General features: G+C 41.2%; 1 protein-coding gene across 7 annotated transcripts; it reads left to right on the top strand.

Moving 5' to 3' along the window:
- Nucleotides 1-741: 741 nt before the first annotated feature.
- On the top strand, nucleotides 742-27101 carry LOC145343208 (transmembrane protein 171-like). Of its 7 annotated transcripts, XM_080189255.1 has the most exons (5): nucleotides 8724-8832; nucleotides 9645-10314; nucleotides 15738-15873; nucleotides 16229-16281; nucleotides 22992-23106. In XM_080189255.1, the coding sequence occupies exons 1-4, from the start codon at nucleotides 8812-8814 to the stop codon at nucleotides 16239-16241; spliced, it is 840 nt and encodes a 279-aa protein (XP_080045381.1). In that variant the 5' UTR covers nucleotides 8724-8811; the 3' UTR covers nucleotides 16242-16281; nucleotides 22992-23106. The 7 variants fall into 7 exon arrangements, with proteins under 7 accessions (XP_080045380.1, XP_080045384.1, XP_080045383.1 ...); XM_080189254.1 differs by lacking the exons at nucleotides 8724-8832; nucleotides 16229-16281 and adding an exon at nucleotides 742-1048 and having other exon boundaries at nucleotides 22992-27101; XM_080189258.1 differs by lacking the exons at nucleotides 8724-8832; nucleotides 16229-16281 and adding an exon at nucleotides 4275-4480 and having other exon boundaries at nucleotides 10043-10101; nucleotides 22992-27101.

Raw genomic sequence — 27101 nt, forward strand, 5'->3', positions numbered from 1 at the left:
GTGGCCCGTAGACGAACACCACCACAGAAGGGAAAGCTAGGTAGGCCAAAGACTACATGGCATGGAACTGTGCTGGTCAAGCTGAGTAAGATGGGGCTCGCATAGAAACTAGGAGCAAGAGAAGGCCATTCAGCCCTTCATCACCTCATGGGACAAAGCACAAAATGTGGCTAAAGATGCAGAAAGGAGGCATAAGTACTTCGCACTCATATGTCCCCCCAGGGACTAAGAGGAGGATAAGTAAGTAAGCTACAAAATTTTATAAGTTCAGAAGTCCACTGCACTGCCTTGCAAATCATTTACCAATTTTGCCTTAAACATTCCTTCTTTTCATTTGAAGGCAAACCTCTGCTGAGATTTTCTTCGTAAAAAGTCTGACAACACCAGGTTTTAGTCCAACCTATTTATTTGATAATATACTCAAATAAATAGGTTGGACTAAAACCTGGTGTTGTCAGACTTTTTACTGTGTTTACGCCAGTCCAACGCCGGCATACCCACATCGAGATTTTCTTCCACAGGCACCAGGAGTTATCCAGAATCATTAAATTAACCATTCCTCTGTTGTCAGTCTAGATACTGAGTGGCAGCAGGCTACTGCACCCAGACTAGATCACAACTGAGCCCAATTCAAGAGCAACAAGGGATGGGCAATAAATGCTGGTCAGCCGGTGACGCCCATGTCTCACAAATGAATAAAAAAAGCATTGTCATTTGACACGCATCCATAAGCATGTTCATTGGATAGCACTCAGGAATGGAAACCTGGCTGGTATTTTACTCTGTTTGCTATTAGTCTGAGAAAACTGTGGGCAATTCTAATACCCAGTTTCCTGCCCCAGCTGAGATCAAAGAATACAGATCAGGAACTATTTTGGAACCTTGGATACTGGGCACTGGGTGCTTACTTTCAACTGGTTGTCCAATGCAGAAACTGTCATCAACACGACACTCAAAATGTTGCCAACGTTGAAATTTAACTCGCCTTCAGAAGCCAAGTGAGCTGAGCTGCCTTTTTGCTGGGTAATGATGTCAGTGGTGCCCCTTGGTAAGTCTATCAGCCTGTACCACTCAAAACATGTCTCTGAGATTTTAATTTTAATTAGCTCCTAGTAACATTTCCAGAACTTTTTTAGCTATGTTTTGCCTGTACTGTGTGAGGAGACTGTAAGAAAAAATCTTCAGGTTATATCCTATCTTTAATGTGACAAAGTGCTTCAAGGTGCTTCACTGAAATATTATCAAACAAAATTAGATTCTGAAGCACATAAGCAGATCGTGGTCAGATGATCAAAATGGTAGCTTTGAATCACCATCCTAAAGGTGGGGAGAGAGAGAGAGAGAGTGATAAAGAGGCTGAAAGGTTTACAGAGGGAATTTCAAAGTTTAGAGACTAAAAGCATCATCACAAATGGTGGAGTTCTGAAAATTAAGGGGGAGAACCAATATCCCAGGTTTATAGGGCGGGAGGAGATTGCAAAGATGGGGAGGAGTGAGGTCACAGAGGGTTTTGAAAACAAACAGGGATGAAAATTTTAAAATTGACATAGAATCTTAGAATCCTTATTTTGCACAAGGAGGCCATTCGATCCATCGAGCCTGCACCGACAACAATCCCACTTGGGCCCTATCCCCATAACCCTACATATTTACCCTGCTAGTCCCGTTGAAATTAAGGGTCAATTTAGCATTGCCCTTGGACTGCTTCCCACTCAGTGCCTCACAGTGCCAGGCATCCGGGTTAAATTCCAGCCTCGAGTGACTGTGTAGAGTTTGCATATTCACCCTGTGTCTGCATGGGTTTCCTCCGGGTGCTCAGTTTCCTCCCACTTTCTTTGGACTGTCAGGGCAACTGTCACATTCCTCAGGCAGTCCCTTAACAATCTGTACCTCTGTTCTGTCATTCACACATTCTGACCACTGAATGGAAACTTTTAGCAGCTTTCTCAGCCTTCTTCATTATCATTTACATTTCCTTTGTCCAATTACAATCATTCCACAACCCCCCCCCCCGCCAACTTTGTATAAATCTCTTCTGATTTTCTTGGCTCTTCGCTCTACCGAAGGGTCACCCAGACTCGAAACGTTGGCTCTATTCTTTCTCCACAAACACTGTCAGACCTGTTGAGATTTTCCAGCATTTTCAGTTTTTGTTTCAGATTCCAGCATCCGCAGTATTTTGCTTTTATATAATGGTTTTTAACCATATGTCATACTGGTTTAAGTCATGCGGAAAAAATTAAGAAGTGACAACTCTCAAAGTGTTGACTATCTTTGGACAGGCAGTACATCAGATTGGGCTGTGTATCAGTATCTTGTTATGTAATGAGTTATGTATTGGAGCTTCTTGGTGTAATAGGCTGTGAATTGGACTCTGTGTAATGGGATGTGTATTGGACTGTCTGTGTAATAGGCTGGGCTCTGTGTGTAATGGGCTGTATCGGTAATGTCTTTGAGATGATTAGGAATAAGTGCTTTGTGGTGTGCTGGGGCCTCAATAATCATTGTATTCTGACTTCCATAAGATAATAGAGAGCTATAATATCCAGGTTTGCCTCGAGCAAAATGACAGATGATGTAATAAATAAAGTAGATAGGTGCATAAAGTTACAAAGAGGTGCTGATAAAAGCAGTGTGATAGATGGATTTCAACACAGGTAATTATGAGATCATCCTTTTTGGTCCAAAAGAGTATTTCTTAAATAGTGAAAAGCCTGAAACAGTCGAGGTCCAAAAAGAAAAGACAGTCGTGGTACACAAAATAACTAAATTGTAGAAGGTTTAAAAAGAAAATCAAAAAGAATAATGGAATGTTAGCTTTTATATCTAAAAGATTGAAAAATGAAGTTTTTTTTTCTGCAGCTATGCAAAATCCTGGTTTGACCACATCTTAAACACTGTAACCAGGGTTGGAGGAACCACATCTTAAAAGCAGTACACTGGCCTTGGAGACAGTGTAATGTAGCTTTGGCAGAATATTACCATGGTTCCATGGGTTGAATAATGAGGCAATATTACGTAAGTATTGGTTAAGATCAAGTGTAGGATCAAGCCTGAGATCAGGCTTAATGCCTGTTCTTGTTATCTTGGATCTAGTATGTCTTTTTTGTGGGGACCATAGATTGATTTCAATTTCAATTGGTTTTTGGAGGAAACAAGGAGATGGATTAGTGGATTGCCTTGCCCACTCTGCATTAGCTTTGTAATTCTGACAAAGAAATAATATTGAAACATATATATTGTTTAAGTATTGAAGCACCTCAGAGTGCTACATGGTCTATGTAGAAAATACAAATATCATTGCAGTTTGTATGATGGCCATTTTGAAATGTTTGTAATTTTTTCCAGATACTTAATGAATAATGTATTTATTTGCAACAAAAATAATTACTTGTTCAGATAGAAAGGATGGAAAAAGAATTTTTCCACTTTCCTAAGAGAATATAATCTTTGAATCTCATTCAGGAGAGAAGTTAATAAACTCGAAACACAAAGGGTAAATGTGGAATTTTCTCTCACAGAACGTAGTAGATGCAAGTTCAGTTTATAATTTGAAGTCTGGCCTGTCAGGTATTTGTTGGTTAAAGATATTAAAGAGTATGGATGGAGTTTGGCTACAGATTAGCCACCATCTGAATGAATGCTGCAACAAACTGAATGGTATCCTGAGTAGCATAGTGGTTAGCACTGCAGCCTCATAGCACCAGGGACATAGGTTCAATTCCAGCCTTGGGTGACTGTGTGGAGTTTGTACGTTCTCCTTTTTTCTGTGTGACTTTCTTCCCACAGTCCAAAGATGAGCAAGTTAGCTGGATTGGCTATGCTAAATTGGCCCTTAGTAGTCAAAGATGTGTAGGTTAGGGGGATTGACAGGTTATAAATATCTGGGTCTATGGGGATAGCGTTCTGGGTAAAGTGCTCCCAAAAAGATTGGTCTGAATAAGATTGCTCTGTTGGAGTGTCAGTGTAGACTCAATGGGCTGAATGGCTTGCTTCTACACTGTAGGGATTCTAAGCATGTAAGATTGTGAAAACTTGCTCAACGTGTATTTTTTAAAACCAGAATCTTGGTCAGTAATGCTACATTTGAAGCCCAGATGTGTCATTATTTTATAAGCCAACCCATGATGGCAAGACGATTTAGCAGGTTGTGAGTCCGTCTCCTCTATCAGATACATCCCGGGGTCGGGAAAGGAGAATGGGGGCAGGGATGTGGATCCAGACGGGACCAGTCAGGTCGAGTTGAGAGCGGTCTCAAAGGTCTAGACTGGGTGAAACGTAACTATCTCTTTGGAATCTGGGGCGTGAAGGTTTCTCAATTCTGTTCGATATAAATAACAGCCGTGGAGCTGCCCGTGTTAAACTGGTTACAAATTCCCAGGTAGATGGTCGGCGTTACATGTGTAAGATGAGCCGGAGGAAGCCCGATGGTTCCCGGTGACTGTAGTTGTTACAGAGGAGCTCCGCACAGCGCAGCAAGGTAACACCTGTCTCTGCTCCGGCTCAGTTTCAATGCCCACACATTGACTGCATGGCTTGGCGGGAGCTGGCACGGATTGAACATAGCTGAGTGGTTCAGTTTGAACTTGCAGGGAAAAGGGAAGAGTTTTCGACTCTTGTTAACTAATCCCTGGAGCACTGCTCTCCACTCAACATTTTCACCCTGGCTCAATCATCTAGCTAATTGAAAAATCACTGACATTTATGTTTAATAGCGTTTAGATTTCTCCCTATTTTACCTGTAAATTGGAATGTACTCTGCATCCCCACCTTCCATCATCCTGGTCACAGCATGGTGTTAGCTAAAGTCAATCTGTGAACATCTAATCCGCACAGATTGGGAGATGATCTTGGTTTAAACGTGCATGGGCTGCAAGTTCAGTGCCGTTTCACTGGTTTTAAAACAACTGCTCTGTCAAAATCTAGATAGAACTCCGTGCATCACTGAGGCAGTGCGACAGCTTTTCCCAGTAACTTCATTGCAGTGTTAATGTGAGCCCACTTGTGACACTAATAAATAAACTTTTAAAAACTGTGGAAGGTGTTGACTTTCAGATGAGGCCCCTTTCTGCAGTAAAATGTAGCATCTCAAAAGCCAGCAGGCAATTGTTCCCCTGTACCCGAGCCAATATGTAGCCAGCATTGCCTAAGATTATCTGGTCATTATCACATGGCTGTTTGTGGGACCTTGCTGTATGCAAAATATCTCCTGTTTATTACGACAGTGTTTACTCTTCAAGCAGTACTTCATTAGCTGCAGAGTGCTTTGAAAAATCCAGGGATCGTGAAAGGGATCTCTGTAAATGCAAGCTTTTTTTTCCCCCTTTGACAGCGCAGAGTAGAGGCAAGGCCCCCAGGCCACCCTATATAAAGTACTTTTGCGGGATTCTTTTAGACGTTTCAAGGGAATAGGTGCTCTGGCTTGTGTTCTGAAAAAAAAATCACAGTAATTTGAAAGAATAGAAAATCTTGGAACAATTCAGCAGGTTAGGCAACATCTATTAGACCCAGAGTTAATGTGTCAGATAGGTGACCTTTCACCAGACAGTCCAATAAGTAAAAACTGAGAGAGGAACTCAAACTTTGTGTAAACGTGTCTGTCCCTTACTGGGGGCCAGGGAAGTTTTGCCGGGCTGGGAGTGATTTAAGAGCTATTGGTCTCAGTGGTATATACAATGTCAGAAGTTACAGAATAATAGCATTTTTAAAATGTTGAATTGGGTAATATGAACAGTTTGTCTTTTGTGGGATTTCTGCCTGAAAATAATTACTGGAGTTTTTTTTACAGAAATCACTACAGTAGTTCCTTATGGACAGAGACACAAAACTGTTCATGTTAGTTGTGGAGGAATTCAGTGGATTCATATGTTGCTTCTAGATTGGGCGAGAGGATCTTAGTATAGTTTAAAGTGAATCACTGAGACAAATTCCTACTGTGTTTATTTTAAACCAAGATTCTGAGTTACATTGCAAAACAAAGTCAGATGCAATTGTAACTTGGATGGTACCTAATGCCCGAACGTACCAAATCCCAAATGGCGTAAACCCACCACCAGGAACCTATATTATGCCATTTTGTGTTTTCAATGGTTGTGATGTAACTCCATTATAGTCCACAGCAACATTTGAAGTGTATACCAGCGAGGAACTTTTACACTGTGGTTTAATGATACCACTGAGTCAGAAGGTTATCAGTTCAAGTCCCACATTAGAGATTTGAACATATAATCCAGGCTAACACTTCAGAACTTTCAGAAAGTGATGCCTTTTGGATGAAATGTTAAATGATGTCCCCTTAAAGGATCTCAAGGCATGCTTTCACAGAAGAAGATGAAAACTCTCCCCTTTCTGCCTTATCCCTCAACCACCCATCACTTTAACAGATTGTGTGGCCAGGATTTAATTTCTGTTCACCTTGTCATTTGCAAATTGGCTGCTTCATTTCCAATACTGAAACAAACTGTTCTTCAAAAGTAACACATCCATTATAAAGCGTTTGGACACATCCTGAGTTTGTGAAAGGCACCATATAAATGCAAATCTTTCTTTCTTAAACTAATGTGTGCTCCTTGTACCAACGGTTCGGCAGGAATGTACATATGCATTCGTGGATACATTGGACTAGGATAGTTGCACTTAACTGCCTTGGTCTGCTTAATGCATGTTGCACTTCACAAGTACTAGAGTGAGACTTTCCAGTCACACTGTTGGCTCCTTGTACATTCTTTTGAAATGATTGAGGTTGTTCCTTTACTTTAAAGGTGCTATATAAATGTAGATTGTTGGTGGTAGCTGCTGGGTAAGGCAGCCTTAGATATTCTGAATTTTAATAATTAAAGTCAGAACTAAATAGAACTTTGATCAAAGGAGCATTGATTCATGTTCAAGTTGACAGTCTAAGACCAAGTGAACTTGATTTGATAGCAAGAAGTATGAGTAAAACTTTTTAAACCCTCCACACTCCATGAACAAGATGTGGGGGAAGATCACAAATTTATCTATCACCAAGTTACACATCTGTTTTGCTGCTTACCCATAACCTTTGCTCTTGCCCATTAAGCTAAATATGTCCTTATTCTTCTCCTAATCTCAACCCCCTTTTTATCTCAACTACTCCAATGCTGCCCTGGCCAGACGCACACCTCTGAACCCTCTATAAACCTGAGCTCATCCGGGGCTCTTACTGCCAGTATCCTAACTTGCACCAAGCCCTCTTCACCCAACACCCTTGTTCTCAGTGACTTACTCCTGGCCTGTCAATTCCTCAATAATAAAATTCTCATCCTTGTTATCAAATCACTTGCATATCTCTGTAACTTCCTGCTGACCTACAAGCCTCTGCGATCTCTCCACCCCTCCATCTCCAACTTCTTGTCCTTCTCGGATTTTCTCACTCTACTTTTGGTAGTTATATCTCTATTTGCCTGAACCCCAAGTTTGGAATTCCCACCCTCGGCCTCTCTGTTTCCCTCTTGTTCTTTAAGGTGCTGTTCAAAATCTCCTTTATCAAGATTTTGGTGATCTATCTTTAACATCTGTTTTTGTGGGTTGGGCTCAAACTTTGCTTGATCACTTCTGTGAAGTGCTTTGGAATATTTTACAATAATAAACATGTTATGTAAATGCAAATTGTTGTTACTACCTTCATGCCTAATCTCATTCTTGGGAGCTACTTCATTCTCCTACGATTCAAGTCCCACATAGTCTGTTCATATATGCAGGTAGAACAAGTAATTAGGAAAACTAATGGAATGTCATCATTTATTTTGAGGAGAATTAAAAGTAGGGAGATTATGCTTTAGTTATAAAGGAGTACTGGTGAGACATCTGGAGAACTGTGTACAGTATTGGTCTCCTTATTTAAGGAAGGATGTAAGTGCATTAGAAGCAGTCAGAGGAAGTTTACTAGATTAATATCAGGAATGGATGGGTTGTGTTATGAAGAAAAATAAGAAAGGCTAGACTAGTATCCACTGGGGTGTAGGAGAATAAGAAGTGATGTGATTGAAACATTTAAGATCCTGAAGGGTATTGACAAGGAGGATGAGACACCAGAAAGAGGCAAAGACAGCTCACTTTTGTGAAATATTCTTTCTTTGACTTGCTATGGACAGGCAGTTATCCCCTACCTCCATTTGGGGAGTTTTTCACTGAAGAAGAAAGCAATGTGTATTTACATGAGCTTCTAAGAATTCCCTTGTGCTGAGCATTTTGTGCCACGTTTTTAATTGCTTTCCTTTGTTTTGTACAGATTGTGAGTGACTCCATTTCATTTCTTTCCTGCATTAATGAAGAATGCAATAATGGGAGTTCAGGAAAGCCAGTGAAACTTAGTACGTTTCTGGTGGTTGCTATTTTACAAGATACTACAGTAATTTTGTTCTGCAGTAGACACATTGAAATAGGTAAATGAAATCAGCAAAGGTTGAAGTAAGAATAACTAGAAGTTAATCTTTATCCAAATGTTCATGCTTGACAGGGTTGTTTTGTTCCATGTGGTCAGGGTGATATCTTTTACCTTGACAATACGTATTACATATAAACTTTTAATACTTGCAGAACTATTAAAAGAAAGGTCATGCATTCACACAGCACCTTTTGAGTCCTCGAGATGTCTCAAAGTGCTTCAATAGATTACTTTTCAAGGAGAATGACTAGTTAATTTGCTTGATGGTGTTGGTTGGGGAATAAATGTTAGCCACGACATGAGGGAACTTCTCTTTTCTTCATGGAAGTGCACTAGGCTCCCCTGACTAGAACACGGTGATACAGTCTCAGGATAATGGGTTGATCATTTAGGCCTGGGATAAGATGAAATTACTTCACTCAAAGGTTTGTGAATATTTGGACCTCTCTAACTAAGAGTGTACAGAGATATAAAGCTGAAACAGATTTGGGGGCCAGAATTCCCTGGTCTCGTATGCCCCGTCACCACTGCCAACGAGAACGGAGAATTTGGTGCGTAGTCAGATTTCCATTCACAGCAGAGGGACTGAGGAACCCCTGCTGTGGGCAGGGTTGAAGAATTCCAGTCTAGGTCTCTCAGGGAATTAAGGGATATGGAGAGCAGGCAGGAGAGTGAAGATCAAACCACAGTTTAGCCATGATCATATTGTATGGTGGAACAGGCTCAACAAACCACATGGTCTACTCCTGCTCCTATTTCCTACTTTTTTTATATCCACCTCAACATGGAGACAAGGCCTCAGCTTGATCAACCTTTAGATTGTAATTGTGCAGCGCTCCTTCAATATTGCACTGCAGATGTTAATTCACAAAACAAAATGGATTTACAACAAAAATGTATCCAGTTAATAACCTAAAACAAAATTGAAATGCTGTGGAATGCCAAAAATCTGAAATTAAAATTGGCCTTAAATGTTAACTCTGTTTCTCTCTCTATCCTTGCAGCCTGGCCTGCTGAGTATTTCCAACATTTTCTATTTTTCATAGAATCCCTACTGTGCAGAAGGAAGCCATTCAGCCCATCGAGTCTGTACCAACAACAATTGTTAATTAACAGACTGGTACTCAATGAAAGGTGGTGCCGATAATGTATTTTAGAGGCAGAATGATTATGATGTTTGATATCATAGATGTTAAAACAAAACTTGCTACAGTTTTTAATTCAATTCAATTCACAGGTTCAGCCACCTCAGATTAAAGAAGGAGATTTCAATCCTGAGAAGTCGATAATGCGTACTGTTCCAACGCTGGAGAGAATAGAGGGAGATAGAAGCTCTTATAAAACAGGATTCATTCTATTCATTTTCGGGGTGTCATTTCTATCCGCTGGAGTCATTATTGCCACCTTTGGGTTCCAGTCATGTGATCGTAATGGTGGCGGCTGCAATGTGATCCTAAAGGCAACAGGACCAGGTTTATGTGGTATTGCATTGGTGTTCATACTGCTATCAAGATCCACCACTCTAATTAATCTGAGGCAACTTGTCTACTCAGCAGATCAACAGTGCTTTCTTTCTTGCAGCGAACAGGACACCTTTGCCCGTTTCCTCATCTTTGGTGTCCTCTTTTGTTTTAGTGGAGTGCTGTTAACAATGATTGGAGTGTGGGCAATCACCTGCCCTGGCACCATGGAAGGTGAAGGATTCAATTTAACTAGTAAAACTAATGGAAATGAGAAGTGTAAACTGCTGTTCTTGCAAATTATGGGTCCAGTGGTAACATTTATTGGCATTTGCTTCTTACTAATTTCCCATGTCAAAAAGAAGGTAGCATTAAGCGCAGAGGAAGAATGTGCATCCGGAAATAACCAACAGCCACAGAGATCAGGAGCATGTCAAATTGCAATAGGTAAGTGAAATGACGAAAACTGGTGCTTATCTGTGAGTTATATATCTCTACACCTTCCAAAGATGGACAATGAAACAGCAGTAAATAGTGAAAGGAACTTGCATTTATATAGTAGTTTGTGCACCCCAAAACAGTTTACAGTCAATGGTGAACTTTGATGTGTAATTACTGCTTCAGCGTGATGTTTGTAATAGGCCTTCCTCTCAATCAGGTAGCAGAGCATTTAAAAGAGTTGTATAACCCTTCTTCTGGCTCTGCCTAATTCCTCATCAATCTGCCATGGGCAGAGACCTCAGTAAGTTAAAATGTTTCCTGAAATGTTAACTTTTGTCTGCCTGTCAAAGTCCGGTGGAAACATACATCTGGGACTCTAAACCATCATGTGCTTTAAGGAGAATGTAGTAACCACCTTCATCTTTTCCACCTGGGTTTAGTGAGATGAAATTGGGCTCTTTCAATATGAGAAGAGTCATTGAATCTCTCCAGTGCAGAAACAGGTCATCAGCCTATTGAGCCTGCACCGACAACTATCCCACCCAGGCCTTAACCCCACGTATTTACCTTGCTAATCCACCTGACACTAAGGGACAGTCTAACAGAGCCAAATCAACCTAACCATTGGCTGATAATGGACCAAGAAATTTAATGAGTATGTGCTAAACTTCCAGGCTACTAATTTCAGAACATTGGTTTTATTATTTTGTGTTTTCAATATGTACTGAACATTGAATATAAAAACAGATACAACTATGTTGTATGGTATCAAGCAACTGAAATTAAATGAATACTTTGCAACTGTTTTCATCAAGGAACAGGATGCTACTAAGGCCATGGTAAAAGAGAAGGTAATTAATATACTAGAAGGATTTAAAGTTGATAATGAGGAATTATTGGATAGGCTGTAAGTACTTAAATTTGATAAGGTACCAGGATGGGTGGGATACATGAGGGAAGTGAGAATTGCGGAGACACTGGCCTTTATTAGGCTCAGGGTTGGTTCCAGTAGACTGGAGAACTGTAAATTTTACACCCTTGTTCAAACAGGGGTAAGATTGTTGTGGGTGCAGGCTCAATGGGCTGAGTGGCCTCCTTCTGTATTGTAGGGATTCTATGATTATCTATGATAAGGGTATAAAGATAAGCCTGGCAACTACAGACCAATCAGTTTAATTTCGATGGTGGGGAAACTGATTGAAACAATTCAGGACAAAATGGCTAGTCATGTGGACAAATTCTGATTAATGAAGGAAACCAACATGGATTTCTTAAGAGAAAATTGTGTTTAAGTAACTTGCTGGAATGGTTTGAAGAGCTAACAGAGAGAGTTGATAAGGGTAATGCTGTTAATGTGGCGTACATGGACTTCCAAAAGGCATCTGATACAGTGCCAAACAACAGACTTGTGAGCAAAAATAAAGCTTATGGAATAAAAGAGATAATAGCAACATGGGACAGTGGGCTGACAAATGGCAGATGGAGTTTAATTTAGATAAATGCGAGATGATGCAGTTTGGTAGATTGAACCAGGGCAGGACTTACTCAGTTAATGGTAAGGTGTTGGGGAGAGTTACAGAACAAAGAGGTCTAGGGGTACAGGTTCATAGCTCCTTGAAAATGGAGTCACAGGTGGACACAGTGGTGAAGAATGCATTCGGCATTCATCAGTTTCATTGGGCAGAACATTGAATACAGGAGTTGGGACGTCTTGTTGAAGTTGTACAAGACATTGGTAAGGCCACACTTGCAATACGGTGTACAGTTCTGGCCACTATTATAGAAAGGATATTATTAAACTAAAAAGAGTGCAGAACAGACTTACTAGGATGGTACCAGGACTTGATGGATTGAGTTATAAGGAGAGGCTAGATAGACTGGGACTTTTTCTCTGGAGCATAGGAGGCTGATGGGTGATCTTATAGAGGTCTATAAAATAATGAGGGGCGCAGATCAGCGAGATAGTCAATATCTTTTCCCAAAAGTAGGGGAGTCTAAAACTAGAGGGCAGAGGTTTAAGGTGAGAGGGGGGAGATACAGAAGTGTCCAGAGGGGCAATGTTTTCACACTGAGGGTGGTGAGTGTCTGGAACAAGTTGCAAAGGTAGTAGTAGAGGCAGGTACAATTTTGTCTTTTAAAAAGCATTTAGACGGTTACATGAGTAAGATGGGTATAGAGGGATATGGGCCAAATGCGAGTAATTGAGATTAGTTTAGGGGTTTTAAAAAAAAGGCGGCATAGATGGGTTGGGCCGAAGGGCCTGCTTCCATGCTGTAAACCTCTATGACTCTGTGATTCTATGGATACAAAATTGGCTGAGTGACAGGAATCCGGAAATAGTTGTTAATGGATATTTTTCGGACTTAGGAAGGAGTTCCCCAAGGACCAGTTTTGGAACCCTTGCTCTTCCTGATATATATTAATGATCTACACTTGGCAGTGATCTACAGTGGCAGATGTGGAGAAGCATAATGTGATTCATTTTGGTGGGAAGAGATGATATAAAATAAAGAGTACAATTCTAAAGGGGGTGCAGAAGCAGAAGGACTGCATCATCATTGAAGGTTGCAGGACAAGTTGAGAACATTGTAAATAAAGCATGCAGTATCCTAACCCTTATCGATAGAGGCATAGGATATAAGAGCTAGGAGGTTATTTAAAAAGCTTGTACAAAAAAAAACTGGTTCAGCCTCAACTGGAGTATTGTGTCCAGTTCTGGGCACCACACTTTGGAAAAGATACAAAAGCATTACAGAGAATGCAGAAAAATATTAGAATAGTTCCAGGGGTGAGGAACTTGAGTTATGAAGATAAATTGGAGAAGTTGGGACTGTTGGAGGCGAGAAGGTTGAGTGAAGTTTTGATACAGCCTGGACAGAGTAATTAGGGAGAAACTGTTCCCACTCATGCAATAATGGAGAATGAGAATCCACAGATGTAAATTAATTGACAAAAGAAGCAAAGGCAACACAAGCAAAATCTTTTTTACACAGCGAGTGTTAGAATCTGAAATGCATTGACTGAGATTGTGGTGAGACAGATTCAATGAAGCATGCAAAAGGGAATTAGACTGCTTTCTGAGAAGGACGAAATGTGCAAGGTATTGGAGAGAAGGTGGGTGATCTGAATTTCTCATTCAGAGAGCCAGTGCTGATACAAAGGGCAAAATGGGCTCCTTCTGGGCTATAACAACTCTGTGAATGATGTTTTCTCCAATTTATTTGTGGGGGAAAATGATTTTAAGTGATAAGTACATGAGAAAATGACAGCACTCTAGGGTGCAGCTCTTAAGCTGGAACTGTTGGTGTGAGCGATGCTGGTGCCAAGTGTCAGCTTGTGAGGGGCAGAGCTTGCTGAAAGGACAATTAGAACTCACAGGAAATAATTCAACCCCTCAGATACTAACTCCTTTTGCTGCAGGAATTGAAACACTTGATTAGAATTGAATTGAAATATCCCACTACTGTCCTTCATGACGGTTTGTTGACCAGATATCTCCATTCAAAGCACAGTGACTGGCAGATAAATGTTAACAGCTCATGAAGCGTTTTTAACTTGCTGAGGTTATAACCATGGCTGAGGGGTGGAGAATTAGATGGAGGAGCAGTACAGAGCTCTTACAGTAACTCTGCCACGCCTTACAACATTTCTGTGTGAGAGGAAGGCTGATTACAAATACTTCCTTCTATCACAACAATGACTACACTCTTCACTGGCTGTAAAAGGCTTTGGTAAGCACAAGTGCTTGAGAAATGCTTATCTGTGCTTCCCTTAAAATTTGCAAGATTTTTTCGTACTTAATTACATTAATTACTTAATGGACAGTGTCATCTAGAAAAATGGAGTTAGACACCGCTTGAATGAGCAACAGTGACACCTAGTGTTGGGGGATCCAATAGAGATCAGAACAATTCTCCGATTCAATGCTTTTATAAAATCTCCTCAAAATTTAATGACTATCATGTGTAATCTTTTATTAAACCATGTTGCTCCAGAGGTTGTTCTTCTGTGATGTTACCAATGTCAACAACCCAACTCAATGAACCGTTTTGTCATTGGGCCACCAAACTGTTTATCTGCTGATGTAGGATGTGAAGAAATCTTAACTTTTCCTCAAAGCCTAACCACAGGCCACAACTTTTTCCAAAACCAAGTTTCTGTTTAAATGCAACTTCCCCATCCTTCACCCTCAAAAAGAAAATGAGAAGTTTACAGATCTCTTTGTAACTCTGATTGAGGTTCAAATTGCCTCTGTTGTATCTCACCCTTATGAGCCTCACCCCAAGCTCCACTGGCCAAAGCAATTCATTTCCTGCCTCTTCAATCTCCTTCTCACCCAACTCCCTTTCTTGGCTACTAAGCTCACTCTGCTCTAAGTGGTTCCTTTTTGTCAGGCACCATCCTTGAATCCTCACAATGTTATCACATCCTTTCCTCTCAAAATGCCTGCTATTGCTCCTTCAGTCCTTGCTGACTATTGCCGCATCTCCCACTTTCCTAAATCCATCTTGTGTGATTCCCTCCAGTTCTGCTCAATTCTTTTTCACAGCTTTTGGTCCTGATTTAAGTGAAGACTGATGTCCTCAACCTCTGCCATGCTTCTCCTGTTCCATTTTTACCTAGCTATGGAAGAAATGTGCTGATGGCATGTTTCCTTCAGCAATGGCTTCTCCCTTCTCTGAGCAACCTCCTTCAGAAATCTATTTCCTCTTCTGCTTTCTTGGCCCTGGGTAAATGTGCTCCTTGGCACACTACACTCTTGTGATGCTGGCCTTTTGTATACTTGCCCTGCCCTGCCTGCTCCCCCCCTCCCCCCTTTCATTCTGCCATTGGAGGCAAAGCCTTGGGCCTAGTCTCTGAAATTCCCTCCATAAACCTCGCCACTTTTCAAATCTTTCTTCAAACATATCCTCCAAATTACTTTTGATCAAGTTTTTGATCACTGTCAAGTGTACGTCACCTGTTATGATGTACCATGACTAATCTGTCATGGTACATCATAAAATCCCTACAGTGCAGAGGGAGGCCATTTGGCCCATCGAGTCTGCACTGACCACAATCCCATCCAGGTCCTATCTCCGTAACCCCACCCATTGCCCCTGCTAAGGGGCAATTTAGCATGGCCAGTCCACCTAATCTGCTTATCTTTGGACTGTGGGAGGAAACCAGAGCGCCCGGAGGAAAGCCAGGCAGACACGGGGAGGGTGTGCAAACTCCAATCAGACAGTCACCCCAGGCCGGTATCGAGCCTGGGTTCCTGGTACTGTGAAGCAGCAGTACTAACCACTGTGCCACCCTGCTACCACATTATCTTCACAGATGCCAGATAGATGGTTTTTTAACGTTAAAAATATCGTATAAATGTAAGATGATATTTTGGGTGAATTGGAATCTGTGTTAACCAGATGGGTATTCTTACTTTCATTCAGATAACTCTGTGTTGGTCCTTCCACCACCGCCACCTTATTTCCCAGAGCCACCACCAGTTGTAAATGATTACAATGGAATTTGCCAGCCCCCTCCCAGCGAAAGTCCTCCCTCATATTACAGCGTTGTCTTCTGCAGGTAAAGTAACCTGACTCTTAATCCTACCATTGGAACTTGCATGTAGTATCCCAGCTTGGAATGTTACCTGACCATCTTATTTAGCTAAACAGTAATCTTTCCTCATGACAGAATCACACAGGAGTGCAATGTCCATTTATGGGTCCCTACTTATAACTTTGTGCTTCTGTCTCCATGAGTCTGCCACTTTTTATCAAGTTTAAATTTATTGGGTGAACCGTTGGAGCAAATCAGAATTAAAGTTGTCACCATAGCCACCTTCACGCATAAGGAATCTGTTAGGCTATAAATTTAAACAATTATGTTTGTTCTTTTTAACTTCGAAACAAGTTTTAACTGGAATTTTTTTTTTCAGGAATGAAGAATAGTATGATGAAAATTAGAAACAATGCAGGACAGATCCTCAAGGTCACATATCCTGACATGGCTTCTTTCTAAATTGCAGTTTTCAAACTCTAAAATTCTAAAATTGAAGTAAAGCACTCAAGCGCAAGTAAAAACCTAGCGCAAGATCGCTTGAAAGATATTTGTCTTTGAAAAATATCCATAACAGATCACTCACTACCTGATGCTTTTAGTTGGAGGGTCAATCATTTACCACTTAAAATTAAAATAAATATTTAATCCACCGATCCATTGCAAATCTTACTGATATATGTCCTCTTCTCTTGAAGGTGTCAGTTCCACACCAAATGTCCTACAATGGTATCGTATGTTGGTTACAGCATAGAAAGAGGCCATTAGGCTTCATAACTGTGCCGGCTCTTTGTAAGAGCTACACTGATAATCCCACTGCCCCACCCTATCCCTGGAGCCCTGTGTTTATTTCCCTTCAAATAACTGTCCATCTTTTTGAATCTGCCTTCACAGCCCACTGCATTTCAGATTGGGGAGATGGTGGCATGGCAGTAATGTCACTGGACTGATAATCCAGAGGCCCAGGCTAATGTTCTGGGGGACAAATCCCACCACAGCCCATGAAACCATTGTTGACTGTCGTAAAAAAAACCATCTGGTTCACAAGTGACCTTCAGGGAAGGAAATTTGCCATCCTTGCCTAGCTTACCTGTGACTCCAGATCCACAGTGAAGTGGTTGACTCTTAAGTGGTCTGGCAAGCCACTCAGTTCAAGGGTAATTAGGGATGGGCAACAAATGTGGTGGCCCAATGGAACACTTGTTAGCACTGCTGTCTCACAGCACCAGGGACCTGGGTTCAATTCCCGGCTTGGGTGACTGTCATGTTTGCACATTCTCCCCGTGTCTGCGTGGGTTTCCTCTGGGTGCTCCAGATTCCTCCCACAGTCCGAAAGATGTGCTGGTTAGATGCATTGGCCATGCTAAATTCTCCTTCAGTGTACCCATGTAGTCGCCAGAGTATGGCGACTAGGGGATTTTCACAGTAACTTCATTGCAGTGTTAATGTAAGCCTATTTATGACACTGATAAATAAACTTCAAATGCTGGCCTTGCCAGCGATGCCCACACCCCATGAAAGACTGAAATAAAAGATCCGACCTATTCGCTGCTTTCAGTTTTAGTTTTCTTGTCATTCACCCCAAATCGTGTCTTCTGGTTTTTGACACTTCTGTTGATGGTAACAGATCTTTTACCCACTGTGATCAGGCTGTTCATGATTTTGAACACCTCCTTCAAATCTCCATTCAACCTCCTCCAGCCCAGTGTTAGCTGTGGCTTAATTGGTAGCACTTGCCTCTGCACCATAATGTTCAGGGTTCAAATCCCACTGCAGGACTTCAGAGAAATATCAAGGCTGGTACACCACTGCAGTGTACAGTGCTGCACTGTTGGAAGTGCTAACTTTCTGAGGAGTTGACAAACTGAATCCCCATCTGCCTACTGTGGTGGATGTAAAAGATCCTGTGGCACCATTTTGACAAGGAGCAAGGGAGCTCTCCCTAGTGTCCTGGCCATTATTTATCCCTCAATCAACGTTACAAAAATAGATCATCTGATCATTGTCATATGCATCCTATGCATCCTCACCTTCTCCAAGTTAACTAAGTAACTGAAGTCCCACACCTCTAGAACTGTTGCCATTTTTGTCCTGCACCCTCTCAAAAGCCTTTACATTCCTTCTAAGGTGTGATGCCCAGAACTAGACTCAATCCTCCAGTTGAGGTTAAATCATTGTTACATACAGGTTTACCGTAGCTACCTTGCGTTTGTACTCAATACCATGATTTATAAAGCCAGGTTTCTATGTGCCTTATTAACCACTTTCTCAACCTATCCTGCCACTTTCAATGATCCGTGTGCATTTATCTGCTCTGCCCTTGCACCCCCTTTTACTATTGTATCCCATATAGTAAATTGCCTCTCCTCCTTCTGCCTATCAAAATGTATCGCTTCACTGCATTAAATTTCATGTCTGTCCATAGCACCAACCTGTCCACGTCCTCATAAAGTCTATTACTATACTCCTCAGTATTTCCAAGTTTGGTATCATCAGGAAATGTTGAAATTGTTTCCTGTCACATCATGGGTCGTCAGCCTGAAGGCAGCTCCTTGGCTGCTGATGCTTCACCCAGAGCCATTTTCTTGGCAGTTTTTGTCAGTGTTCTTTACCTTTATCTTCCACTCTCAGAGGCAGGTCCCAAATCTACCTCAGCCAGAGTGGGAATCAAACACACACTGTTGGCATTATTCTGAAACACACATTAGCTAGCTAGCCAGCTGAGCTAACCAGCCTCAGGGCATTAATGAAGCTTAAAAAATAGAGATGGTCTCAGCACTGACCCCTGAGAAACCCCATTTCATACTTTCCTCTTGTCTTTTAAACAACTCCTCAACACTACTCTCTGTTTCCTGTCATTATGGCTACTCAGTGCCTACGCTGTCAGTGTCCCTATTCACAGGCTTGGATAAGCCTGTCCTGTGATACTTTATCAGAAGATTTTGGAAGTCCATGTACAGCACATTTACCCTCTCCGTTCCTTCATCAAAAAACTCAATGAAGGTAGTTAAACATGGTTTTACTTTGGCGACTCTGTGCTGCCTTTCCTTAGTTAACTTGCACTTGTCCAGTGAATGTCCCGCATTATCATTTTGAAATGTTCTCCCACTGCTGAGGTTGACCCATTTGGCCTGCAGTTGCCAGGCTTATTCTTACACCCTTTTTTGAACATGTTTGTAGTGTTTGCAATTCTCTAGCCCGCTGGCACCAGCCAAGCATCTGAAGAGGATTGCAAGATTATTCCCAGTGCTTGCACTAATTCCACTTTTCCTTTCTTCAGTATTCTGAGACACATCTGATTGTAGTGACATTAACTTTAAGTACAACCACTTTCTCATTCCTCCTCGTTCCCAGTTTTAACCCACTCAGTATCTCACCACATCCCCTTTCACGATGACTTTGGCAATATCTTCTTCCTTGGTGATGAAAATGGAAAGTGTTCATTTTGTATTATCTCAACCACGCTTTCTGCCTCCATGCAAAAATCCCCTATTTTGATCCTGATTCAGCCACACCACTTTTTTCATTACCCTTTTATTGTTTGCATGCTTATGGAAGACATTTGGATTCGCTTTCCTTTAAGAGGACAGTTTCTTCTCATATTTGCTCTTTTTCACTTCTCTAAGCTTTCTACATTCAGTCTGGTCCTCATGTCTATTATCAACCTGACATTATTTTGAAAACACCTTTGGCGGGATTTTCCTGTCCTTTGCATCATTGGGATTTTCCAGTCACAACGAAGGCAACACCACCCCCCGCCCCACCCTTCCCCCACCCCACCCTAGTGGGTTCCCCAGCAGCAGGACAGACGAGCCACACAAAACGTCACAGAACTGGAGGCAGGGCACGGTGGCACAATGGTTAGCATTGCAGCCTCACGGCACCAGGGACCCAGGTTCAGTTCCAGCCTTGGGTGATTGCCTGTGCTGAGTTTGCAAAGCTAACCTAAACCTTGTGTTACTATGATCACTGTCTGTTAAATGACACTTGATCCACTTCATTCTCTAGATCCGGGGTCCTGCAAGACCTCCTTACTGTTAGACTAGAAGCATATTGATCTAGAATTTTATCCTGAAAACACTTCAGAGACTTCTCTGTCTCCCTGACCTTTACACCATTACTATCCCAGTCTGGATTAGTATAATTTAAGTCCCCCAGTATAACTACTATTTATTTAAACAATTGTTTGGTAAAAACAGAACTTGAATACTGCTGAAAAGAAAGACGTAGGGAGGCAGTGGCATGGTCAGTGACAAGTACGACGTAGTCACCCTCATGAAACCATACCTTACAGGTGATGTCTCATTCACTGCCACCACCCATCGGCAGGACAGACCCAGCAGAGGCGGTAGGACAGTAGCATACAGTCAGAAGAGAGTTTCCCTGGGAGTTCTCAGCATTGACTGCTGACCCCATGAAGTCTCGTGGCATCAGGTCAAACATGGGCAAGGAAACCTCCTACTGATTTCCACATTCCACACACCCTCGGCTGATGTATCAGTATCCTCCATGTTGAATAGCACTTGGAGCAAGCACTGAGGGTGGCAAAGGTGAAGAATGTACCCTGGGTGGGGGTTTCAAAGTCCATTAGCAAAAGTGGCTTGGTGGTATCACCATGCACTGAGTTGGTTGAGGGCTAAAGGACATCCCTACTTGACTGAGACTGTGGCAAGTGGTGAGGGAACCAACAAGAGGAACATAGTTGACCTCATCCTCACCAACCTGTCTCAGCAGATACATCTCTCCATTGCCAATATTGATAAGAGTGACCACCACACAGTTCTTGTGGATACATTGCCCTATCTTAACACTGAGGAAGCTACCCATCACGTTGTGTGACACCACCATTGTGCTAAATGAGATAGATTTCAAACAGAACTAGCAACTCAAGATGGGCATTCATGAGACACTGTGGACCATCAGCAGCGTCAGAACTGTACTCAACCACAATCTGTAACCTCATGGCCCAGTATATCGCTCACTCTGCCATTACCACCAAGCCGAGGCATCAACCCATGCTCACTGAAAAATGCAGGAGGGACTTGCCAGGAATAGAACCTGGCACACCTAAAAGTGAGGTGTCAACCTGGTGAAGCTACAACACAGGACTACTTGCACAGCAAGCAGCATAAGTAGCAAGTGATAGATAAAGCTAAGTGATTCCACAACCAACTAAGTTCTGCAGTCCCTCCACCTCCAGCTGTGAATGGTGGTGGACAATACATTGTCGTTCTTCCACTGTTGCTGTGTCAAAATCCTCAAACTCCCTCCCTAACAGCATTGGGGGTGTACCTACACCACATGGACAGCAGTGGTTCCAAAAGGCAGCTCACTACCATCCTCTCAATGGCAATTAGGGATGGGCAATAAATGTTGGCATAGCCAATGAAGCCCACATCCCTTGAATGAATAATAAAAAAGATAATGTTGCTGAAGCTTTTCTACTTGACTGATCAGCACAAATGCAAGAATGCCAAATTATAAATGATCGTAAATTATACTACAGGAAAGGGTTCTGATTGGTTGGCAAGTGAACTTTAATTGGCTGAGGCATTGCTATGGAGAAAGCAACAAGGGACCATAGGCTTTCCATGTTCCTGGGTAATTTAACAAAGGTACAAGGTTTGGACATATTCCTTTTGTTTGTGTATAAGCAAGCGTAAATGAGCCACGTTATAAGCTCGACCAATTACCTTAAATTGGCTGTTGGTGTAACTATTGGTGCAGTCATGATTGGACAGTTCTTGTTGAATAATCATGGAATAACATTTAATAGTAGACTCCGCTCAACCAACCCCCACTTGCAAAACCCAAAACAACACATCTGTTAGATGCGATTTTATTGTGTTCAGCAAGTGCTGTCCAATCTTGAGTGCACCAATAGCTGCACAAACAACCGATTTATGATAATTATCCAAACTAGAAGCAAGAGAAGCAATGATCTGTTCCCTGAAAATAAATGGAACAAGTTCAAGCCATTAGCCTTTTCTGAATTATTCAGAAACATGGAGAGCCTACAGTTCCCCACTGCTTTCTCCATGACAATGTCTTGACTAGAATTGATTTTTCAACCAAGCGACAACCTTTTCTTCTATACAATAACTTGTGATCATTTGAAGTTTGGCATTCTAATGTTTGTCCTGCAAACAGAAGAATGGATGAAATGTTTGGCAACATATCTGTTTTTTTTCAATACTCTGTATTTTCTGTTAGACTCTGTAATGTCCTATAGCAAATATCCTGTAGTGGTAATGATACCTTTATTGTTTCTTAGCTTTTACCCATATGGATTCTGTTCTTGACCCCTCTAGGACATCTTCTCCATCCAGCACCGTAACATTCTTGATCAATGTGACACCCCTCTTTTGTCTCTTTCTCTATCTTTCTGGAACACAGTGTATCCAGGGGATTTAAGTCCTGTCTTTTTTTTGAGCCAGGTCTACCACAACATTGTGTTGCAGTATTTCTATTGGCAGCTGCAGCGCACTGAACATACTTAGCATGCTCCGTGTGTTTACATACACGCATTGAAAACAAAATTTAAACCATATTATATTCCCTCTGATTCTGATACCTGACTCTTTCTTATTCTAGTTCTATCTGTCTCTCCCAATCCCTTGTGCACCTTGTTTCTCCTTTCTAATGTTACATCCAAATAGCCATTAATTATGTGTGAGCATTGACCAGCCATTTACTTTTACAGGGCTTAAAAGGTCATGGAATATGGGGCGTAAGTGAGTTAAGCTTAAGTTATGACCCATTTTTTTTGTATATAATGTTTAGTGAAAGACAATCTGCCCATGATGGTCATGCTTGTTACTGACTTGAAACTGTCTTTGTATCTTCTAATATCGTTCAGTTCTTCATTAATTATTAAGGATTTAAAATAAAATCATAGTAAAAGTATCCTAATAAAACAAGTAGTCTTTAGAACCTTGTATCATCCTTTTAATTGTTCATGTTTTTGCAATGTACAGAATAGATCAATTTCTAGAAGTTGCTTTGTTTGAATAAAACCTTTCTTATATGGAACCACAGCTGCGAACTATTTTGTTAATGTTAAGATATCCACTCCTGAACGTGCTAAGATGAGATAATTTCTTCTACCAAAAACTGAATTTTGATTTTAACCTCTTTGACAGGTCCCAGAAAGATGAGAACCCTAATTCCAACATGACAGGTGGCAGATTGCTTCTTACGAGCTTTCCAGCACGTTACCATATATATCTGGTGTCTGCTGCTTTCCAACAGAAATATCACCAATCAATGAGGAAAAAGATCCCCAGACTTCAGCTCAACAACTAATTGCTTCACCCAACAGCATCTTAGATAAATAAAAAATGATATTTTTGGGGTTTTTTTTTTGCTCGCTACTTTCAGTTGAATCAGGCTGTTCTTAGAACTTTGATGAACAAAACGAGCTATTTTGCTCATCAAATCTGTTTTTGGAAAGCGAAAATGAAAATCTGATCCAACTTTCCTTATTTCCTTATAATATCCCTTTTCTCAACAAACAGTACAACTATTTTTTGTAGACAAAATCAACTCTGCTCCTGTTTCTGACAGGGAATTCACATTCTAACCACTCCACTAGAAAGACTCATGCCTGATCATACCTTTCATTATATTTGTAAATGTCTTGAATTTGTGTGCTTCTTGCCATCTCACTGACCAATTGAAACAATTAATACTGTTTACCTTATCATAATTATTTTATCCTTTTAACTGTAAAAAGGGGCAGTATGGCAGTTAGGGCAGTGATATGCTCCTCCTGCCAGATGTGGGAAATTAGGGAGCAATCTCTCTGACAACTCCCCTGCCTCCTGCATCAGCTCTCAAGCCACACATTCACCTGCCTAATCTTTCTATTCCTACTCTCACTAGCACATGGCGCCATCAGTAGTCCAGAAATTACTACCCTCAAGGTCCTGCACTTTAGCCTTCTGCCTAAGTCTCTATATTCACACTTCAGGACCTCATCCCTTTTGCTACCTATGTCGTTGGAGAGGTACTGCATGGTAGGTTGTTGCTTAAGGTTATGTCTCATGGGATCCAGGCTAAGGTAGTCAATTGGATACAAAGTTGTCTTGATGAAAGACAGAGAGTGGTTATAGAGGATTGTTTTTCAAACTGCAGGCCTGTGTCCAGCAGTGTGCCTCAGGGATTGGTGCTGGGTCCACTGTTATTTGTCATTTATATTAACGATTTGGATGAGAATTTAGGAGGCATGTATTTCAGTAAGTAGTAACTGTAGTAAGTTTGTAGATGACACCGAGATTGGTGGCACAATGGATGGTGAAGAAGGTTATCTAGGATTGCAATGGGATCTTGATCAATAGAGCCAGTGGGCTGATGAATGGCAGATGAAGTTTAATTTAGATAAATGTGAAGTGATGCATTTTGGTAGATCACACCACAGTAAGATCTACTCAGTTAATGGGAGAGCATTGGAGGGAGTTATAGAACAAAGAGATCTAGGGGTTCAGTTCATAGCTCCCTGAAAGTGGATCAAGTGGTGAAGAAGGCATTCAGCATGTTTGGTTTCATTGGTCAGAACATTGAATACAGGAGTTGTTGAAGTTGTACAAGTCATTAGTAAGGCCACACTTGGAAAACTGTGTACAGTTCTGGTCAAAGTATTATAGAAAAGATATTATTAAACTTGAAAGAGTGCAGGAAAGATTTCTAGAATGCTACCAGGACTTGATGGTTTGAGTCAGACGGAGAAGCTGGATAAACTGGGACTTTTTCCCCTGGACCTTAGGAGGCTTAGGGGTGATCTTATAGAGGTCTACAAAATAATGAGATGAATAGATCAGCTAGATAGTCCATATCTTTTCCCAAAGGTAGGGGGTCTAAAACCAGACAGCATAGGTTTAAGATGAGAGGGGAGAGATACAAAAGGGTCCAGAGAGACAATTGTTTCACACAGAGGGTGGTCAATATCTGGAACAAACTGCCAGAGGTAGTAGTAGAGGTGGATACAATTTTGTCTTTTAAAAAACATTTAGACAATTACATGGGTAAGTTGGGTATAGGGGGATATGGGCCAAGTGTGGGCAATTGGGACTAGCTTAGTGGTTAAAAAAAGGGGTGGCATGGACAAGTTGGACCAAAGGGCCTGTTTCCATGCTGTAAACCCCTATGACTTTATAACTGTTGGAACACATCAATCAAACCATTCCATAATCTTCTCAAATCTAATAAAAACCCTATTCTCTCCAGTCTCCTTTCATAACTGAAATATTAAAGGATATGAGGAGCAAGCAATAGTGGATTTGACTAGGTGGATAATCTAAAGAAACACTAATGTTGTCTTGATTGTTGATATGACCTTTTACAATCCATGATCAATTGGATTTCTCATCTATATGCTGTACCTTGGTAACATCATCTGAAAGTACAGTGTTAGTTTTACATATACAGTGACAACACCTAACTCTCCCTCACCAATACCAATCCATCATTGCTAAGTGATCAAACTGCTTATCTGACATCCAGTACTGGGTGAATGGCAGTTTCCTCCCATCGAAATATTCTTTTTTGTTTTTGGAGCCTGCTCCAAACTCCATTCCTTGGCTACCAATTTCATCCTTCTCCCTAGCAGCAGTTTGAGAACAAACCAGTCTGTTTGCAATCTTCTTGTCACATTTGACCCTGAGGTGAGATTCTGATTTCCTTTTCATGCTGTCACTAAGAGTGCTTGCTTCCACCTCTGTAATTTTGCCCCTGTTTCAGCCTTTCTTCTGCAGTAATCCTTGTTCATGCCTTTGCTCCATCTAGACTTGACAATTCAGAGCACTCCAAGCTGCTCTCCTGTATTCTACCCACCCTAACCTTGAGATCATCCAAAACTGCTGTTGGTGTCTTAACTCCCATTAAATCCCATTCCCCTATCATCCCCAATTGAAGACAGGTTAACTATCAGGGAACAGAGTGGGTATAAATGAGTCAATTGCAGGTCGGTGAACTATAACAAAGTGAATTAGTGCTTGGGCTTCAATTAATTCCAATTTATATTAATGACTTGGATGAAGGGATTGAGTGTTTGAAGACACATTTGCAAATGATACAAAGATAGGTAGGAAAGCAAGTTATGAGGAGAATGCAAAGAGATATAGCTAGGTTAACTGTGTGACAAAGATTTGGCAGATGGAATATAATGTGGGAAAATGTGAGGTTGTATCCTTGGGCAGGAAGAATAGAAAATGGGATTATATTAAAATGGAGGGGGACTGCAGAATGCTTTTTAAATTATTTCACAGGATGTGGGCATCATTTCCTAGCCCAGTATTTATTGTCCATTCCTAAGTACAGAGCAACCTGGGCGTTCTTGTGCATGAATCACAAAAATTCAGCATGCAGCTACAGCCAGAAATTAGGAAGGCAAACACAGTGTTGGCCTTTATTGCAAGGGATAGGGCATTAAAGTCTTGTTACCATAATGTGGGGCATTGGTGAGACTGCACCTAGAGAACTGGCTGGTTACCTTGTTCAAGTTGGGACATACTTGTATTGGAAACAGTTCAGAGAAGGTTTACTAGGTTGATTCCTGGGATGAGAAATTTATTTTATGAGGTAAAGCTGGGCAGGTTGTCATCAAAACTTTAATCACAGAAAATGGTTCATCTTCAAGGAAGTACGAACATTCTGGAAGAATTTGTATTTTTTTAAAAGACGCTGTCCCGTCAAGGCAAGAATTCTGGTTGCTGCTGTTCCTTGAGAAGACAGTATTTTGCAAGAAAAGATAATTAAACAGTTTTAAAGAAGCTGGAAACCCCTTGACCCTGCTGAACTGTTCACATGATTTACGTTGGTGAAAGACGAGAAGGATCTCTTGCTTAAGTAAAGAAGACACCCTGAAGCTCCAGACACAGTCCCAAAGCAGAGAGTGAATGGAAGTTGCCCGAAATCACTCTACTTTGGGAAATCGACTGAATCAACAAGTTTTCCTCAAAATTCACCTGAAAAGTAGTGCAAGAGTCACTGATTGTTTCCCCGACAAGCATTGAGATACCAACCGTATAGTGGACACCATTTCAAGGACTCCACCATCCATCCTTTTCCCTTGAACTACAGACTTCTTTTGGCAGAATTGCTCGATATTGCTTTACTGTATTTTCTGATATATGTGAGCGCGTTTAGAGTAATTATTATAATTCCCTATTTCACACGGGTTAATAAGCTTTGCCTTTCTACTTGATAAGTCTGTCTTTATTATCAACTAATAATTGTGTTGCATATTGAAGAAA

Source organism: Carcharhinus amblyrhynchos, chromosome 5, assembly GCF_965287045.1.
Source record: "Carcharhinus amblyrhynchos chromosome 5, sCarAmb.v2.hapA, whole genome shotgun sequence".
Classification (NCBI taxonomy): Eukaryota; Metazoa; Chordata; class Chondrichthyes; order Carcharhiniformes; family Carcharhinidae; genus Carcharhinus; species Carcharhinus amblyrhynchos.

Bases quoted from the DNA above. Each gene is read 5' to 3' on its own strand.
- LOC145343208 (XM_080189251.1), top strand. From the start codon at position 8,812: ATGAAATTACTTCACTCAAAG. The intron at 8,833-9,644 runs GTTTGTGAATAT...TTCAATTCACAG, and splicing joins TGAAATTACTTCACTCAAAG to GTTCAGCCACCTCAGATTAA. The intron at 10,315-15,737 runs GTAAGTGAAATG...ACTTTCATTCAG, and splicing joins AGCATGTCAAATTGCAATAG to ATAACTCTGTGTTGGTCCTT.